This window comes from Rhizophagus irregularis, chromosome 2, assembly GCF_026210795.1.
Source record: "Rhizophagus irregularis chromosome 2, complete sequence".
Taxonomy (NCBI): Eukaryota; Fungi; Glomeromycota; class Glomeromycetes; order Glomerales; family Glomeraceae; genus Rhizophagus; species Rhizophagus irregularis.
Window position 1 is genome coordinate 2,849,633 of NC_089430.1, and position 17,264 is coordinate 2,866,896.

Below are 17,264 nucleotides of genomic sequence, written 5' to 3' on the forward strand. Positions count from 1 at the left end.
ACAATTAATGAACTGATGGAGAAAGCCACTGATGAGATGATCTCAATTGACCAACCAATTGTAGATCCAATGAAGATGATCAAATCTGGAATTAATCTTGATAATAGCCCAAATGTTGATCAATCATCAAAAATGGAAATCATCACAGATACACCAGTTATAAAATAGATTGAAAATACGCCCTTGCTGCAAACAGTTCCTCAATCACAGAACATCATAACGGATTTGACAAAATCTTTGAATAAAAAGAAAAAGTTGAATAAACATTTAGTTCAACAAGCTATTACAGGTCATATACCAACTAATGAGGATACATTGCGAGTCAGAGACATTTTAGTATATGATATTCTGGTATCCTGGATGCCAGAGGAAATTCTAAAACAATTAACTCTATGGGGAAAAACTATTAGTATGCAAACGAAATGACAAAGAAAATACCAGACAGTTCATTTGTCAATAGAATTGAGTACCTTCCGTTTAGCCTAAGAATGATGCTGCAATTATTTTTTTAAATTTGCAGTATTGCGGATTTTTGAAGTGAATTGCATATAATAATTCGCAATTCTGCAATTATTACATAATTCCGCAATTCTTCCGCAATTCCGCAATTATTCTGCAATTCCACAATTATTCAGTAGTACCGCAATTCTTCTGCAATTCCACAATTATTCAGTAGTACTGCAATTCTTCCGCAATTTCGCAATTATTCGGTAGTACCGCAATTCTTCTGCAATTTCGCAATTATTCGGTAGTACTGCAATTCTTCCGCAATTCTGCAATTATTCGGTAGTACCGCAATTCTTCTGCAATTCCGCAATTATTCGGTAGTACCACAATTCTTTCGCAATTCCGCAATTATCCGGTAGTATCGCAATTCTTTTACAATTACGCAATTTTATCACAATTCTTTCGCAATTCTGTAATTGTAAATTCATTATTTATTGCATTCTTATTAATATTTCTAAAGCAAATAATAAATACCTTTCAATTTATTATTAGTACATTTCTTTTAAAAATTCTCATATATATACACTTCATACCAAAAAGTTTAAGACCATATGTGATTTCTTAAAAAATAAATTTTTTTTTATCATTAATTTTTATTGGACTCTAATAAATGTATATAATATTTTTATTCCTTAATGAATACTTTTCAGCGTTTTATATATAGAATTTAACCAGAAATTATAATATATTGCATTTTTTAAGTATCGTTTTAGAAAAGTATTTACGAACGTTATACTTAAAATGATATTAAAAGAATTTTTTAAAAACATGAAATAATTCTGAGATCACTATTAAGTCACAATTAGAAATTTGACGAAAATCTTATTTTTACAAAAAAAAAGAGAAAATTATTAATCGCGTAATTACTATGTAATTTAATCATTAAATTACCCGATGATCGCTATCTTTTACCTTGTTATTTTATAATTTAATTTCAGTCCCAAGTTGATATAATTTCGGCCCAATAAATAATCCTATCTATAGCTAGTATATAAATTATATAAGTAAAACTTTTCTTAAAAGAACTTAATTACCAAATCAATTTTTTATTTATATTTATCTATATAAAATTTTAATTAAAATTTTTGCTAATACTTAGTTGGAAAGCCACGTGCCTTTAAAACTGCTTTTACTCAGTTTTCCATACTGCTAACCGTTTACTATTGCTTCTCGAACTGGAAGACCTTAAAAATTAAATGAACGTGATAAGCGGCATCTAAAGCTTATTATCAATAAAGAAAGGTGTGAACCAGCAAAAAAAATTTGGGAAATTTTTGTAAAATCAACTGGTAAAAAAATGTGTATATAAATAACCCTTTATGAAATGGGTTATAGTTGAGTTGCTCTCAGAAAGCCCTATATAAGTGAAACAAACAGACGTTTTCGATTAAAATGGTCTTGAGAAAGGCGATTATACTTCTGATAACCTCACTAGAAAGTTGTGACCATAATTCTTGTAAAAATCTCTCTAATTTGATTATATTTTTGAATTTTCTTTTCTTGATCAGATGTTACGTTCGAGTTCATCCCACAAGTGTTCGATAGGATTAAGGTCGGACTTTGTCCCAGCCATAGTAAAAGAGTTATTGCATTTTCTTAGATGAAAATCTTCTATGTTTCTGTTATATCAATCTGACCATTGATCCTTACCAACAGATCTAATCCATACCATGAAAAACATCCCCACATCATAATACCCACTATGCTTTACCGTTGGAAGGCAATTAATATCATATTTTTCCTTTGGGAAGTGCCAAACGTGAATTTTTCCAATTTTGATATTGTACCATAGACAGCTGTTTTTGAACAACCTGTTTTTTGGATATGGTTCTTTCAGAGTCTCCTGATTGGTAAAAACCAATAATTACGTCACGTTCGAATTCTGTAAGCTGTTTTTTTTAGCCATAGATAAAGAAAGTGTAAAGAAAAATGTTGGAAAAGAAAATAAACGGAAATGAGTATAACGTGAATTATGTAGTAATTGTGGAGTAAGTAGAGAGAGTAACAAAATCAGGATTCGTGCGATGTGTGTTAGTAGAACATTTCCTTCAAAAGTAAAATTTCTTATTTCTTTCAAAATGTTGTGAGTTTTCTCCTATTATTCTTTATACAATTTGGCACGTGAGGACCAGATGTGATCTTTAATGTCATTCATAATGAGGTTCATAAAAGTTATAAAACTCTTGAAATGTAAAGCTTTCTTAAGGATATAATTGCAGAAAATGTCAGTAAGGGCACATGGTATCAAACCATGTATTAAAAAGTAAAATGAGTGAGTTTTTGGTAATGTATAATCAAAAGTAGCGTTAAAAAAAGAGGACGAGTCTATAGTGTCCTAAAGGTGTCTAGGAAAATTGAATATTAGCGGTAGGGTATAAGAAATTACTTTTTTTTATGCGTGAACTTTGTAATTTCGATAATTTAATGCTTGTAATCGTATCATAAGGATTATGATTCATTCATTCTTTAGTGAAAGTCCAATCTATGTCACCTTATTTGATGAGATCGTGAATAAGGAATAATGAAGAATTATTAATTAATGAATGTTATTGCTCCATCTTCTAATGTTGCGGTCTACTACCGCGATATTATTCCAATTAATGTATCCTAGACTTGTTTGTTGAAAAATGTATGATTAATAATAATAGGATTTCTGATTTCAGATCCTACGTTAGCTAAAGAATCTGCCAAATCATTTTCTGCATTGTTAGAGTGAGCTAAGGTATATAATGATCTCTAATTATCAAATCTTAATAAATGATATGTAAGTGTCACGTGATCACAAATGAACAAATCACTAAACCATGTTTTAAACGCGCAATACAATTTCTCAACTAAAGTTATTTATTTTATTAATAAAACTATATAATATTGTTATATATGAAATTATGCGAATTATTATGATTATTATAACAAACAAAATAAGAAAAAATTATATTTCATCAGGATTCCAATCCTCGTCATCTTCATCATTACTATTACATCTACGACGCGTAATAATAGGAAGTGTTGTATTATCAATAAGTACCTATGGGCCCAAATCTACTACATTTTCAATATTTAATATTTCATTAACGTCACTTGTTTCCACTTCATTACCTTCATTTGGAATTAATTCATCATCATCATCACTTTCATTAAACAAATCTCCTTCTTCAAACATATTATTTAACATTTGTTGAACATCATTATTTGATATTAAATCAGCATGATTTAAAGATTTTTGACCTTTTGTACTAAGGTTATAACGATAGATTTTTGCTATTGATTCAATTGTTTGGGCACTTAAATTCGTTCTTTTCTTTCCAAACATCCAACCAAGAGATGAAAAAAGACGCTCGCAACTAGCGGAATGAGGCGTAATTGAAAAAATAACTTTGCTAAGACGTGATAAAGAAGAGAATTTTCTATCAATAATTGAATTCCACCATAAATAAGGCACATCGTGTTCAGGCAAATATTATGCATCATAGGGTTTAGCATTATCAAAATATGAATGAATCTGAGAATGTAATTCTAAACCAAATGCTTTTTTATGCCCAAGAGCTTTCCAAAGCCTAAGTGCGGCTTTTTGAATACGATCAAAATGTTGATTACGAACACCTAATCCTTAATAAACAAGCAATAAATAAATGTTAAATAAATTTTTTATTATATGGATTACAAACCATCTTCCTTTAAATTTAAATTAATTATTAATTATTAATTACCTTTATAGTAAGGGTGAAGAAAAAATGCCAGAAGATAAATATCTTCATCGTATTCTGCAAATCTATTGAAAATATAATAAATATATTATTTGTTTCAATTTTTTATAATTAAATTATAACTTACCTTTTATTAAAAATTCTAATGCAAGAGTTTTTCAAAGTCTTATAATCATCAATAGGCATTGATTTAACGTTAGCAGCTATTTTAAGAAATTGCAGATAACAATCTGCTAAATTTGTCTTTGTACCCTCCAACACTAGAATCGATTCTTTTATTGGTTTTAAAATATCAGATAATACACGCATATCGTCAAAAAAACCTCGTTTTTTTAAGATAGACTTGATATTATCACTTGAAATTTCGTGATTATCTAAAACCTAATTAAAATTTAAAAAATTGTATTGTTAATGATTAAAATAATTTAACTATTCGAAACAATAATTATCTTAAAAAAAATACATGTTGTAGAGCATCTTTCAATCGCCATATGGAACTTGTACATTCAAATACCGTGGTTCATCTGGTTTTCACGTAAGTTTTTAGGCCGCCGCCTTGAATATTTTTTGTTTTAATGGCTTCTTCTAACCAGAATGCGGCAAGAGTTGAATATTTGAAAAATTTTGTAATAATGTTAGCGCGTCTAACAAGGTCTTTAACCTGTGGTATTTTTATGATATCAGAACTAATAAGATTAATGCAATGCGTGATGCACCAAACATTGATGATATTTGGATATTTTTTAGTGATGATTCAATAGGCCGAAGCAACGTTAGACCCATGATCAGAAACTATAGCGACAAAATTTTCATTTTCAACTTTTTTAATAACCTCATCGATGACGTTCGCTATGTGTTGACTAAGGTTGCTTGTCTAAAACTCTTCAAAATCCTACGATTAGTTTCGTCAAAATTTTACTATAGATTTATTATAGTTTTGGCAGAGTTTCAGCAGTTTCGGCATTTATAATAAGTTTCGGCAGTTTCGCCTTTCTCCAAAGTTTCGCCAGTTTTTTAATATAACTTTAATATAGTTTCAGCAGAATTTCGCTTTTTGGCGAAACGCCATCTTGCCTAAACCCCTAGGTTTCGGCAAGCAACTTTAGTGTTGACCTGTATGTTTAGTACTTGAAAGATCTTCAAGACTCCAAATAGTGTTCCAAAAAAAATCTGATCCGATTCATATCCGTGGATCTGATCTGAAATAGATCAGATCAGATCAGATTTTTTATGATCTGTGATCTGATCTGAATCAAAAAAATTTGATCTATTACGGATTGAATCATATCGGATCAGTTATTCGTTCAAATTGAATCAGATTGAATCAGATTTGAACGGATTCAGATCAGATTCGGATCGGATCTGAATAAAAAATGTTTCACGCAACGTTTTTATTAAGACAATTAAAAACCATTGCGAAACAGATTTTTTTATTAAATTAAAATAAAAAACGTTTTGCAACATTTTTTATTGTCTTAATAAAAAACATTGCACAAACCAGTTTTTTTTAGTTATATAAACCATTTCGCAACGGTTTATATTAAAATCGTTAAAAAACCGTTGCAAAACAGTTTTTTTAACGGTTTATATTAAAATCTTTAAAAAAACTGTTGCGAAACGGTTTTTTTAGTTAGATAAACTGTTTCGCAACGGTTTATATTAAAATCTTTAAAAACCCGTTGCAAAACAGTTTTTTAGTTAGATAAACCATTTCGCAACAGTTTATATTAAAATCTTTAAAAAAATCATTGCAAAACGGTTTTTTTTAGTTAGATAAACCATTTCGCAACGATTTATATTAAAATCTTTAAAAAAACCATTGCGAAACAGTTTTTTTTAGTTAGATAAACCATTTCGCAACGGTTTATATTAAAATCTTTAAAAAAACCGTTGCAAAACGGTTTTTTTTAGTTAGATAAACTATTTCGCAACAGTTTATATTAAAATCTTTAAAAAAACTGTTGTGAAATGGTCTTTTTTAGTTAGATAAACCGTTTTGCAACAGTTTATATTAAAATCTTTAAAAAAACCGTTGCAAAACGGTCTTTTTTTAGTTAGATAAACTGTTTCGCAACAGTTTATATTAATATCTTTAAAAAAACTGCTGCAAAATGGTCTTTTTTAGTTAGATAAACCATTTCGCAATGATTTATATTAATATCTTAAAAAAACTGTTGCGAAACGGTCTTTTTTAGTTAGATAAACCATTTCGCAACAGTTTTTTTTAGTTAGATAAACCGTTTTGCAATGGTTTTTTTTCATTTAAATTGAAATAAAATCTCTAAAAAAACGTTGCGAACCGTTTTTTTAATTTCTGATTTGGATTAGATTCGGATCAGATCGGTTTTATCTGAATTGGATTCAGACCGAATCAAGTTCATTTCTGATTCAAATTTGATCGGATCCAATTATTTTTGATCTGAATTCGGATCAGATCAAATCCAATTTTTTTTGATCCGAATTCGGATCGGATCGGATTCATCTCAAATCCGATCTGATTCGATCCGTTCAGAACACTAACTCTAAAGGTACTCTTTTCTTGAACCTGTCAACAACATGAACGCCCAAAGACTATTTCTGTGTGAGTCAGACCACCCGTCTAGCACTAGTAAATTGAATTTAATAAAAAATATAATTATTTAAACAATAATAATATAAAAAATCTTACCAATTGTAAGATTGGATTCATTATTTAACTCATTTACAATTCGTATATTCACGTGAGACAATACTGCCTTCAAATAGGTGCCACTTAAAGTTTGTTTTGAAGGAAGATCATACCCAGGTTGTAATGTTTTCATTAAATCGACGAACCACAGGTTTTCAATAGTACTGAATGGAATATTACACATAATAAACGCTTTGTTATTGAACGATCAATGCTATTAGAATATCTTTTTTCCAACTTTTTTGTTTTGTAAAAATTTGAGAGAGATGTTTAATTACTGTATTTTTGCTTTTTTTTAGGTACTTCTGAGTCGGAATTACTATCATTTTCGTCATCTTCATCTTCTTTCATTTTTTTACCAACAATCCTAGCAAAATATAGCGCAACATCTTGCGGGCAGTTTTTACAATGATTAGCAAGATGTTGTCGAAGAACACAAGGTTTTCCATATTTCCATGTACAGTTACAATATGTACAAGTTGCGGTATAATGTCCTCTTGATTGTTGCTGGCCTTTTATCATGTATTCCCACACATCTGAAAATGGACGACCTCTATCTGGATTAGACATAATTAAGGTAGCAAGAAACTGAAGAAATAATAAGTAAGAAACAAAAAAATAAATTTTGAAAGTCAAAAAAAAAATAACGAGAAAAGGGGAAAAGAAATGTTGAAGTTTATCAAAAATCTACAGCCTGTGTAATCGATCAGCTGAAATTCCGAATGTCACTATCCTATTTCTAATTACGTAGCAAATTTTTTTTATTTCGGTTTTTTAAATCAATTTTTAAAATATTTTTATCTTTTTTTCAAATTTTTCTAATCATTTTTTTGTTTTTTTTTTATTTTTATTTTTGTTTTTTTATATTTTTTGTTTAATAGCGCCTCCAGGAATTCATTTTATTAGGTTTGCTGCTAAAACTTATTTACTTGGACATTCTGGAGCAGTAATTATAAAAAAAGGGAATTGGAAATTTTTGATTTACTGATTTACTGATATCGATAATCTACATGTAGTGATGTAGGGTTCTTAATTGAGTCAATGTTCAGTAATTCAATTATGATCGATCACACGTAAGGTTGCTTGCCGAAACCTAAGGGTTTAGGCAAGATGGCGTTTTGCCAAAAAGCGAAATTCTGCCGAAACTATATTAAAGTTATATTAAAAAACTGGCGAAACTTTGGAGAAAGGCGAAACTGCCGAAACTTATTATAAATGCCGAAACTGCCGAAACTCTGCCGAAACTATAATAAATCTATAGTAAAATTTTGACGAAATTAATCGTAGGATTTTGAGGAGGTTTAGACAAGCAACCTTAATCACACGTGATCAATAATTCAATTTTTATATTTGTGAATAAATGGAATATTGCCATAATACAGTGATCGATTTGACTATTTTCAACTTTTTCTCCAATTAAAGACATCATTTAAAAGACAAAATAGATTGGACCTTCACCAAAGAATGGATTAATTATAATTCTCTTGACGTCATCACCAGCGAAAAACTATCGAAAATCCAGGGAACACGTATTAAAAAATGCAACTTTATCTACCCAACGGCGGACATACAACAGCGAAATTACCCTAAGTTATATCCTCCGAACATACTCCCGTATACACAATGTCAACTACTTCCCGACGATAATGAACACATAGGCCTCTGTAGAGTACACAGAGATTTTTGTCGTAATTTATTGATCAAATACAAACACATATTGTATGACACCATCAAAGATATTAATGACGCTCCTTTGCCTTCTATAATGGAAACAATCGATAACTCACCTATGTTTTCGACTAATTTGAATACTACTCTTTCCAAAAATCACCCACTTTATTTGTTAATACACCATTTAACTCCAAAAGACCTATCTTGTATATTTATAAATTTTGTGCGAAAGAAAAAGCTCGTTATCAGGCTTTTCACTCTTTCATGAACTGTATCACATCAGAGATAGATATTCATATATGGAATAATAGACGCCAACATTTCAAAGAATGGGAAAAACTATCGGGATCTCCATGAGAAAAAAGAAAACTTACTGCAAGCGATACTCCCAGCACGTCCCTATTCAAAGTGGATCTGATGGTTCTGCTTCTCAAGTAAAAACAAGAGCTGTTCATTACGCTAACGTTAACCACCATCCTCCATCTCTCCTGTACGACCATTTGGGGTACTACATAACCCTACGGCACACATCAGATGGACATCAAGTAACTTTTTACATTCGGGATCATGGGAATCCCATAGGGATAACTTTTTTTTCGATAATATAGATTTATTTTCTTTTTTTAATTATTCTATTTTAATCACGAGACCCATCATTTAGATAGTTTAATTTTTAAGTCACTCCTATTGTATAATCTTTCCCAGCTTTAGGCTGACTAGTTCCGCAGGCTGCTCCCATTTCTCTTCATCTTCAAGACCAGGTATAAAAATAAAAATAAAATATTTTTATTTGTAAAACTAGTTTTATTACTTTCGTAACGTGAAATATTAAGTTTTAATAATTAATAAATTATTTTTTTTAAGACAAAAGCTTAATTACTATTAAGCAAAAAAGCTGGAGAATTTAATGGTATGTTTTGAATTTAAATGAAATACTGTATATATTTATTATATTTTTAACTGACTATTATTTTATAGGTACGATTCCAGTTTTGGATTAAATTTCATTTTCGTGATCCTTGATCTCAAATTCCAATTTATGAAGAATTTTCTTATGACGTGGTTACTAAAAAATTATAACCGATCAGCGGCTCATAGCCAACGAACATTATTGTTCCATGATACAAAAATTAGTTGTAATCCTTAACGATTTATTGGAAATAGTAATTTTTGTTTATTTAGTTGTGGTATGTGTGGTATAATTAAGGTTGCTTGCCGAAACCTAGGGGTTTAGGCAAGATGGCGTTTCACCGAAAAGCGAAATTCTGCCGAAACTATATTAAAGTTATATTAAAAAACTGGCGAAACTTTGGAGAAAGGCGAAACTGCCAAAACTTATTATAAATGCCAAAACTCTGCCGAAACTATAATAAATCTATAGTAAAATTTTGACGAAACTAATCGTAGGATTTTGAAGAGGTTTAGACAAGCAACCTTAGGTATAATACAAAATGGTAATCAAGGAAAATATAGTAGATTTAACGGAAGTAAGTACTGATTTTTTTTAAATAGAGAGAGTGGAATTGAAAGTCTTTTTTAGAAAAAAATTAATTATTATTTATTATTTTTTATTTTAGAAATGTGGTTTGCTAATAATTCCGCCATATCATTGGGTTATTGTGGTTTATCAACTTCTAGAACTATATTTAATTGTACTCCTTTTTCTTCTAAAAATTCTTACTCATCTGTATATAGAATGATTTAGCCATAATTAGTAAGTCTTTTTAAGTATAAAATAAAATAATATAAATTATAAATCATATATTAAATAAAATCAAGATTAAAAACGTTCAACTATTGCACAATTGGTACAAACTTTAGAAGGAAAATGGTAAATTTGAAATTTTTTAATAGAAAGGTTAAAATTTAAATTTCTGGATTAGGAAGATTAGGAGGACTTGGAGGATTGCTCGAGTAATTCTTTATAGGAATTGCTTCAACTAACGCATTAAATTCATAACCATCTATTTTAAAATTTGTTTGTAGTGATAATAAGAGAATTTCCTAACAATAAAAATTTGTCTCAATTAGGGATGATATTTAATACATAAATCCATTTGTATAAATTACCGTATATAGCTTCGTTATGTTGTTATAATAATAAAAAAAATTTGCGAATATAAACTATATGGAGATATATTAATTAATTAACCAGTAAAATCTCAAATTTTAATGTCAACTACACGGTTTTATTAAATTTTAGCGAAAAAAATTTTTTGTGATAAAAAATTAAATTATTTAATTGATCGATAATTCTTTTCCAATTAATTGATCGATAAAAGATTAATTGACAAATCTACAAATTTAAATTCCCTATCTACATGTATCATATGATATAAATAGTGGAATATTTGCAGAAATTGTGAAATATTTGCGGAATTGCGAAATACTTGCGGAATTGCTGATAATTGCTAATTACAGAATTGCAGATAATTCAACTTCAAAATTCGCAATATTCCACAATACCGTAAATCGCAATTATTCTGCAATTACCTATTTGCGGCACCATCCTTAGTCTAGCCCAATTCGAAGTTAATGAAAACCCTGTGTGGACTACAGATTTAGGGGGGATACCTGTACAGTGATTTCCAGCTAAGTGGACTCTTAAAGAAAGAAAACAACGTGAGAAGTTCCAAGCTACGATTAGAAACATTTCAGATTCTATGACGTTAGCAGCTTTATGGAAAGATAGCCGCTCACATTCATTCCTTTCTGCCGTAAAAGGTTTGAAAAGTTTTAAAATTATACAAACAGCTAAGGGGGATCGTAAGTTTATTGGTTATTTTGAAAAGTGGGTTGATATGCGAACAGCATTAGATAATCAATATACTTGGGAACAAGTGAACCTGTCTTGAAATCGACACGTACCTCCAAAGCAACCAACAAGGTCATAAGGTAATAATACCAACAAGAATCAAAGAACTTCAGGAAGTCAACAGACCCAGAAAAAATAGCAGAATTCTTCGAAGAATTCTAAGAAGAAACCACAAGAGACAAAGTCTGATAAAAAATCCAAGAAGGATAAAAAAGACAAGTCCTGTAAAGCATCAAGATTAAAGATCTTAGTGGAAATTATAAATGTTTTGCGTAAATTAATTTAGTTTAGATTAATTTAGATTTCACAAATTTATTATTTTATTTTACTTAGTGCAATAAATAAAAAACTAATTTTATCCTAGTCAGGTTTTTAGGGCAAAGGAAATAGGTCATTTTCCCAAATTGAGGATTATGACACTATAGTGTAGGTATTAAATAGAACTTATATAGAAACTAGTTGGATAGTTTTCGTTTTAGTTCATCATATTGCCTGCTTTCATATGTATAAGTTATTAGACTTCTCATATGTATTGATCTTTAACATTTATCGCTAATAAAAAAATAAAAAAAATAAAAAAACAAATCAGCCCATATGTTTTCATTACCAGTAGTATCACTACTTTCACAACCGATGTTAATAAACATTTTCTTTAAAAATCTTCTCAAATTCATCTTAATAGAATTTGTGATTTAGGTTTACAGTCAGACCTCTATGTACCGATATTGTTATTTTAGGAAAAATATATCGGTATATCAAATTATCGTTATATAACCGTCATCAGTGAATCATAATGCGGGCTAAAATCCAATTCTTGCCAGCATTATTATGTAAACTCTGGATAGCTAATATATTAAAATGTCATGTAATTTGGATGGAACCTTTATGTTAACTTCGATTAAATTCATGATGTTGACGAATTAATACTTAAATTACTTTTAAAGTATTAGTACATCGTTACTTTTTATGTATTAATTATAAAGGGCAAAGAAAAGTATCAGTACATATTACATCGTGAAACTATATATAATATCGGTACAATGAGATTTTTTTATTAATTGTGAAACGGAACATAAAAAATTTATCAGTACAGGCAATTATCGGTACATAGGATATTGGTATATAGAGGTCTGACTGTATTTACCAACATCAATAACAATACGCATCAATCCTATACAAATAAACATTCAGCCACATGACAGGTTATCTTTAACTTCTTTATGTCTATCAAGATATATAGTCCTAATCCAACTCCTCACTCTGTAAGTGGAAAAGGTTTTGCAATATCGCTAAATAGAAGAAATACTATTATAAACATCGTCACCACTCTGCTAAACATAACCAATATCAACATAACAATATAACAGTTTCACATTCATCCTCATTATCATGTCCTCCTGTACCTTTTCCATCATTACTGAAGTTACCATTACCGACGTGCAGTCTGAACGCTTTACTGATCCTATTATAGAGCTGACACCTATATAAAAATATGAGAAAAATTAAAAAAAATAAATTAAAAAAAATAAATTAAAAAAATAAAATATGAAAAATCAAAAAAAAAATAAATTAAAAATATAAATTTCGAATTTTAAATCAAAACTTACCAGATCAAAGTTCTAAAGTTGAAGGAGGTAACACCTATAAAAAATATGAGAAATTAAAAAAAAAAATAAATTAAAAAAAATAAAAGTTTCAAATTTCAAATTGAAACTTACCAGATCAAAGTTTCAAAGCCAAAGGAGGTGACACCTATTAAGAAAAATTAAAAAAAAAATAAATTAAAAAATAATGTTTTGAATTTTCAAATTAAAACTTACCATATTAGTATATTCAAGTCCAAAGTCGAAAACTAATATCTACAAAAAAAAAAAAATTAAAAAAAATCAAAAAGAAAAAAAATATATATGTAAGTTTTGCTTCAAACTTACCAATTCGAAGAAGCTGATATTTAAAAAAAAAATAAAGTTAAATTGAATTTTTTTTCAAAAAAAAAATTTACTAAAAAAAATTTTAAAGGAAACTTACCAATTCAAAGCCCAGAGACAAGATGATATCTACAAAAATAAGTTTTGAAGGCGAAGAGCAAAGTCTAAGATTGCTGGAGAAACTAGGAGGTTTTGGCAAGTTGGTGAAATGCCGAAATAGCGAAACTTTGCCGAAACTATATGAAAGTCTTATTAAAAAGTTGGCAAAACTCTGGAGAAAAGTGAAACCTGACGAAACTTATTATAAATGCTGAAACTGCTGAAACCTTGCCAAACCTATAATAAAACTATAGTAAAATTTTGGAAAAACTAATTGTAGAATTTTGGAGAAGTTTAGGCAGGCGGACACGCAAAGTCAAAGCTGATATATACTAAAAAAAAGAAAAAAAAATTAGTTTAAAAAAAAAATAAAGTTTTAAAAGAAATAAAACTTATAAAACTTTACCAATTTAAAGTGTAATGTCAAAGCTAATAAATAAGGATCCCAAAATATACATAAAAGGGTCAAGTCAGAGTTTGCATATAATGAGTCAAAAAAATTATGTAGATCATTCCTTTTATGAATAATCCCAGCCAAAATAATATTTTCTAATTTAGATAATGGCTGAAATTATCATAATTCTGGTCCCGAAAGAATACGTATTTTGGACCACTTCTGGACCTCGACCTCTACATATATATTTCGGGTCCCGATAAATACCTAAAAAAAAAATTAGTTTTAAAAAAAAATAAAGTTCTGAAAGAAACTTTTAAAACTTTACCAATTCAATACCTAAAAAAAGAAAGAATAATTTTTTTAGAAAGAAAAAAAAAGTTTATTTTTTTTAAACTTTACAATAAAAAGATTATTTTTCAGTACACAAACCATAATTGGACTAGTCTGATCAGCCAGTTTCAATTTTTTATTTTAGTCATGGTCTAATTTTGATCGAAGTTTAACATTCGCCAGCCAAAATTAAGTCAAAATATAGTCATTTTATCACATAACCAAATTTTTTTAGCTTTTTTTTTAGTCTTTATAATTTGTACTATGACTTATATATGAAATAAAAATAAAAACTTTAATGTACATTGAATATTTATTATTAAATGCTGCACATCATGATAAAAATTGCATTGATGATGCTCATTAATATTAAATATTACTTGTACATTAAAAATAATGAATATTGCACGTATAAGATTTGCGTATAGTACATATAATGTACATTTTTTTCATAATTTCCTGATGATAAGTTGTGATTGTATAATACCTGTGCATCATATTTTAGGTAGATTTATACCAGTAAGTTACAAAACCTCAAATTGGCAAAATGCAAGAAAGTATTTAGCTGTAAATTCAATTAGTAGAAAATACCAATTATAAACTTATAAGTTTTAGACATAAATTTATAATAAATTGAGTAATTGACTATAAATTTAGTGTTGATTTTTTCTGAATTTCTGAATTTTAATGACAAATCATATTTTTCAAAAGTTAATTTTGATGACTTTTTTATATCAATTAACCATCAATCAAATATGATGATTTTTTGCTGAATTTTTATTGAATTTTTATTGAATTGTCAATTTTCTATAAATCTGAAATACATTTGAATATTGGTAAATTTTAGGTTGATTTGCCATTTGTCTATTTTTTTTTTTGATTTCAACTAGCATCAATTAGCTGTTAATCAAATATAATGATTTTTTGCTAAATTTTTATCGAATTGTCTGATTGGCATCAATTAGATATGCTGATTTGTAATGTTAGTCAATTTTGGTCTGATTTTTAGCCAATTTTCCATATGTCTAATTTTTTTGATTTTGATCAGTGATTTCATGGTAGTATCCCACTAATACTAAAAAACTTTAGATTTGAAATACATTAAATTAAATTAAGAAAATGAAATTACTGGTAAAATACTAACTAAAAAACAGATTATTACTATTTTTAAAGAAAATAATTTAATAAAAGTATTGAAAAATAAAATCTTATTATAAATAATATTTAAAAAAAACTCAAATTTTAAATATATTAAATTAAATTAAAAAAATGAAATTACTAGTAAAATACTAATTAAAAAACATATTATTACTATTTTTAAAGAAAATAATTTAATAAAAGTATTGAAAAATAAAATCTTATTATAAATAATATTAAAAAAAAACTCAAATTTTAAATATATTAAATTAAATTAAGAAAATGAAATTACTAGTAAAATACTAATTAAAAAACAGATTATTACTATTTTTAAAGAAAATAATTTAACAAAAGTATTGAAAAATAAAATCTTATTATAAATAATACTAAAAAAACTTTAGATCTGAAATACATTAAATTAAATTAAAAAAATAAAATTACTAGTAAAATACTAATTAAAAAACAGATTATTACTATTTTTAAATAAAATCTTATCATAAATAATACTAAAAACTCAGATTTGAAATACATTAGATTAAATTAAGAAAATGAAATTATTAGTAAAATACCAATTAAAAAACAGATTATTACTATTTTTAAAGAAAATAATTTAATAAAAGTATTGAAAAATAAAACTTTATCATAAATAATACTAAAAAAAAAAAACTCAGATCCTGATTTTATTAAATTTATCAAATTTATTAAACAATAAAAAAAATTTGAATAATTTTTTTATACATTTCTTTTTACATGTGTTGCTTCTATTATTAATGGAAGATGATGTTTAAAACTTATATAATCATATATATAACATCTGGAATGGTTCATTATATTTATAATGGTAAGTATATATATCAAACCACGTGACCTCATACATGTCACGGAGATAATTTCTTGGATGCTAGCCTGTTTTTCTGTATTTTGAATCATGACAAAATTTTCTTGAAACCGTTCATATTATTACTATTAATTTTTTTTTTTAAAAAAAAAAAATCAATACAACTATCACACAGCATAATACAATTTGGATTCATATGAATTCAGTTATATATTTTTTTACAATTAATTTGTATAGTAACCCTGCTGTACATAGGGGAATACATTTACGGAAATATATAAATAAATATATATATATTTTTTATTTACCATTTTAACAATTTTTATTGCATTCAGATCTTTTCCAACTATAACTTCAGGTTACTTAAATGCAAGGAAAATTTTCATATGTAATTTTAAGGACTGATCTATACATACATATATAATAATCTATACGTAAATTGGGTTAAATTGACACGATCTTTTCAGGCCAGAATTATGTAATGCTAGGACGATATTATCTAAAAAAAAATAAGGAATATATAATAAGGAAGATATTTTAGTCATTCTACATATTTTTATGCATTTACTTAACTTTTTTTATGCATATTTTTATCTATCAGTTAAGGGTCTGATAACAAATTTGTAACAATATATATATTTAAATATGATCACTTGATGGAGTCGTATGATTTTTGCCTTAAAAAAAAAAAAAAAACTATTAAGGAATGAATATAAAGAAATTTTATTAAATATTTCTGTAACACTCGATGCATTTCCCTTTTGTGTTTCGAATGTTTCGAATCAAACATAACCAATTTTGTTAAATAAATTATCAGAACATCCGATCTTTTTTTTTATTAATCAAATATCGATAAATATTTCTTTTTAGAAAAAAAAAAATTATTCTAATAAGGACGAAAATAGATCATTCCGATATATATATATATATATATATAAATTGTTTTATATTGTATATTCCATACTTAATAATAAGGACGAAAATAGATCAGTCCGAAAAAAAAATTTTGTTCGGATGCAAAAGAAAAAAAAATAAATAATTTTATTTTAGTCGATAATTCCGACTCCGTTTTTTCATTTATTGTAAGAAAAAAAAAACTTTAATCATCAAAAGAATTGTTTATTAAGTTCATATTGTTTGTTTTATCATTGTGAATATTTATTTAGT

General features: G+C 27.3%; 1 protein-coding gene across 1 annotated transcript; it reads right to left on the reverse strand.

Moving 5' to 3' along the window:
* Window positions 1-3,535: 3,535 nt before the first annotated feature.
* Window positions 3,536-3,820, reverse strand: OCT59_011980 (uncharacterized protein; the record flags this gene model as incomplete). Its single annotated transcript, XM_066134147.1, has 1 exon — window positions 3,536-3,820. One exon carries the CDS (start codon window positions 3,818-3,820, stop codon window positions 3,536-3,538), a length of 285 nt encoding a protein of 94 aa, XP_065989439.1.
* Between the last annotated feature and the right edge of the window lie 13,444 nt (window positions 3,821-17,264).